Source organism: Papilio polytes, unplaced genomic scaffold (assembly GCF_000836215.1).
Source record: "Papilio polytes unplaced genomic scaffold, Ppol_1.0 DF822178.1, whole genome shotgun sequence".
Classification (NCBI taxonomy): Eukaryota; Metazoa; Arthropoda; class Insecta; order Lepidoptera; family Papilionidae; genus Papilio; species Papilio polytes.
Window position 1 is genome coordinate 4,877,504 of NW_013527026.1, and position 1,893 is coordinate 4,879,396.

At 34.7% G+C, this 1,893-nt stretch overlaps 1 protein-coding gene across 1 annotated transcript in view; it reads left to right on the plus strand.

The window, feature by feature from the left end:
- LOC106106757 overlaps positions 1-1,893 on the plus strand; it is an 18,847-nt gene that overhangs the window by 6,447 nt on the left and 10,507 nt on the right. Inside the window, exon 8 of the mRNA XM_013287405.1 lies at positions 185-348. Within this exon, the coding sequence (XP_013142859.1) occupies positions 185-348 (164 nt within the window). The remainder of the gene's footprint in view (positions 1-184; positions 349-1,893) is intronic.

Sequence of the window (1,893 nt, forward strand, 5' to 3'; positions counted from 1 at the left end):
CAGTGGATTCAGGTGGCCTCTGCTCGTTTGCCACATTATATTATAGAAAAAAAAGTATTATTTACTTATATCATATTGTAAGTGGTAAGTGTTTGTGTGGTCGTGGTATTGCTGGGGCGAGCCCTGAGCGAAGATGTTAAAGCGGTTACCACTGTTTAGTTAATTCCATATATATTTTTTCCAGAAACATTAGATCGTATGATAAAAGCGGGAGTACAAGCTCCACCGGAGAGTATCGCAGCGACGCAGCGTTATATTAAAAAGTTCCGAGCAGATCTGCAGGAAGCGGAGACTGCGTATAATGAGGAACATGATAAAGCAGTTCTTAGCGATAGATACTGGAATAAGGTAAACTTTTAAATTTATTTTTTTTGCTCAATACCCAAGTTTTGTACTTCGTTTTATTAACATGTAATAAAAACATACTAATATTATAAATGCGAAAGTTTAGATGGATGGATGTTTGTTAGAGTTTGTAGCCTAAACGGCTGAACAGATTTTGATGAAATTTGGTACAGATATAGAGGATAGTCTGGAAGAACACATAGGCTACTTTTTATCCCGGAAATAGTTACGGTTTCCGTGGGATGCATTAATTTCGTATTTTAATGTTTACTCGATAATTCAGCAACGGTTCAACATATCTTATTGAAATTTGGTACAGATATAAAACAAAGTCTGGAGTACACATGGGGTAAGCTTCAGCCCTAAAAAATGCCCGGTTCCCGAGGGACACGTTATTTACATAGTTCGTCTGTTTTCTAATAGCACGCGGACGAAGTCGTGGGCAACAGCTAGTAGTTTATAAAACGATAAAAAGCTCCATCTTTTGTTATAATATATAAACAAATAAATATTCAATGAAACTTTAGTCATAGTTTGTCTAAATAATTTAGATTAGTTTGACAATTCATTTTAAATTTAGTAGGGATGGGTTGTGTAAAATCAGTCATGAATCTTATCGATATTCGATTTTTATTCTTATAGAAGTTGGAATCGATAGATTTATAGTTATAACTTATGAAATAAAAAAACTGTTTTCTCAAATTAATAATGACCATAACAAATAATGAGAATAAATAAATGTACTTCACACTAGCTTTCGCCCGCGACTCCTTCCGCGCGGAATAAAAAGAAACAGAAGCAAGCCTATGTGTTCTTCCAGACTATCCTCTCTATCTATGCCTAATATCATCGAGGTCTCTTCAGCCGTTTACGCTACAAACTCTAACAGACATCCATCTAAACTTTCGCTTTTATAATAGTAAGATAGTATTTTAAATGTCTCTATAATTTTTTTTAAATGGGGGCGCCGAAAAATTGATTTTCAAAGGGGTCGGTAAAAGAAATAAGTTTTGATATTTTGATCTAAACTTTCGCCATTTATATAAATGAGTTGTCAATCATTGTTGATTCGTACTTCGCACTTATCCAGTTAACCCGCGAATTATATAATTCAGTGGACGGATATAGTTCATTGGTACATTCAATAGGCGATCCCGCTCTCGAATGACGTTTGTATGCAATTTTCCAATTATTTATGCAATTGATGTGAACGGTGTAACAGTTCACAGAGTTAGCGAAGTGTTGATAGCTAAAGGACGATTTAAGTGTGATTTAATATCCTGTACTATGAGAGCTATCTATATACTATACTAGCTGTTCCCGTGCGACTTCATCCGCATGAAACTATGAACATTTCATTTTATTGTTTACGTTAGTCAAATTATCAATAGCTAATGTCAAAATGACATGACATTGCAATTCTTGCTTCCCTGATGTTGGCAGCAACTTATGGTCTCTTTCCCACATTAGGGTTTTTATCCAAAATATTTACCCCCTAAGTTTAAAATGAAAATATATTGTCTAAAGCGTGAAGTGTAGGGCTTTTTA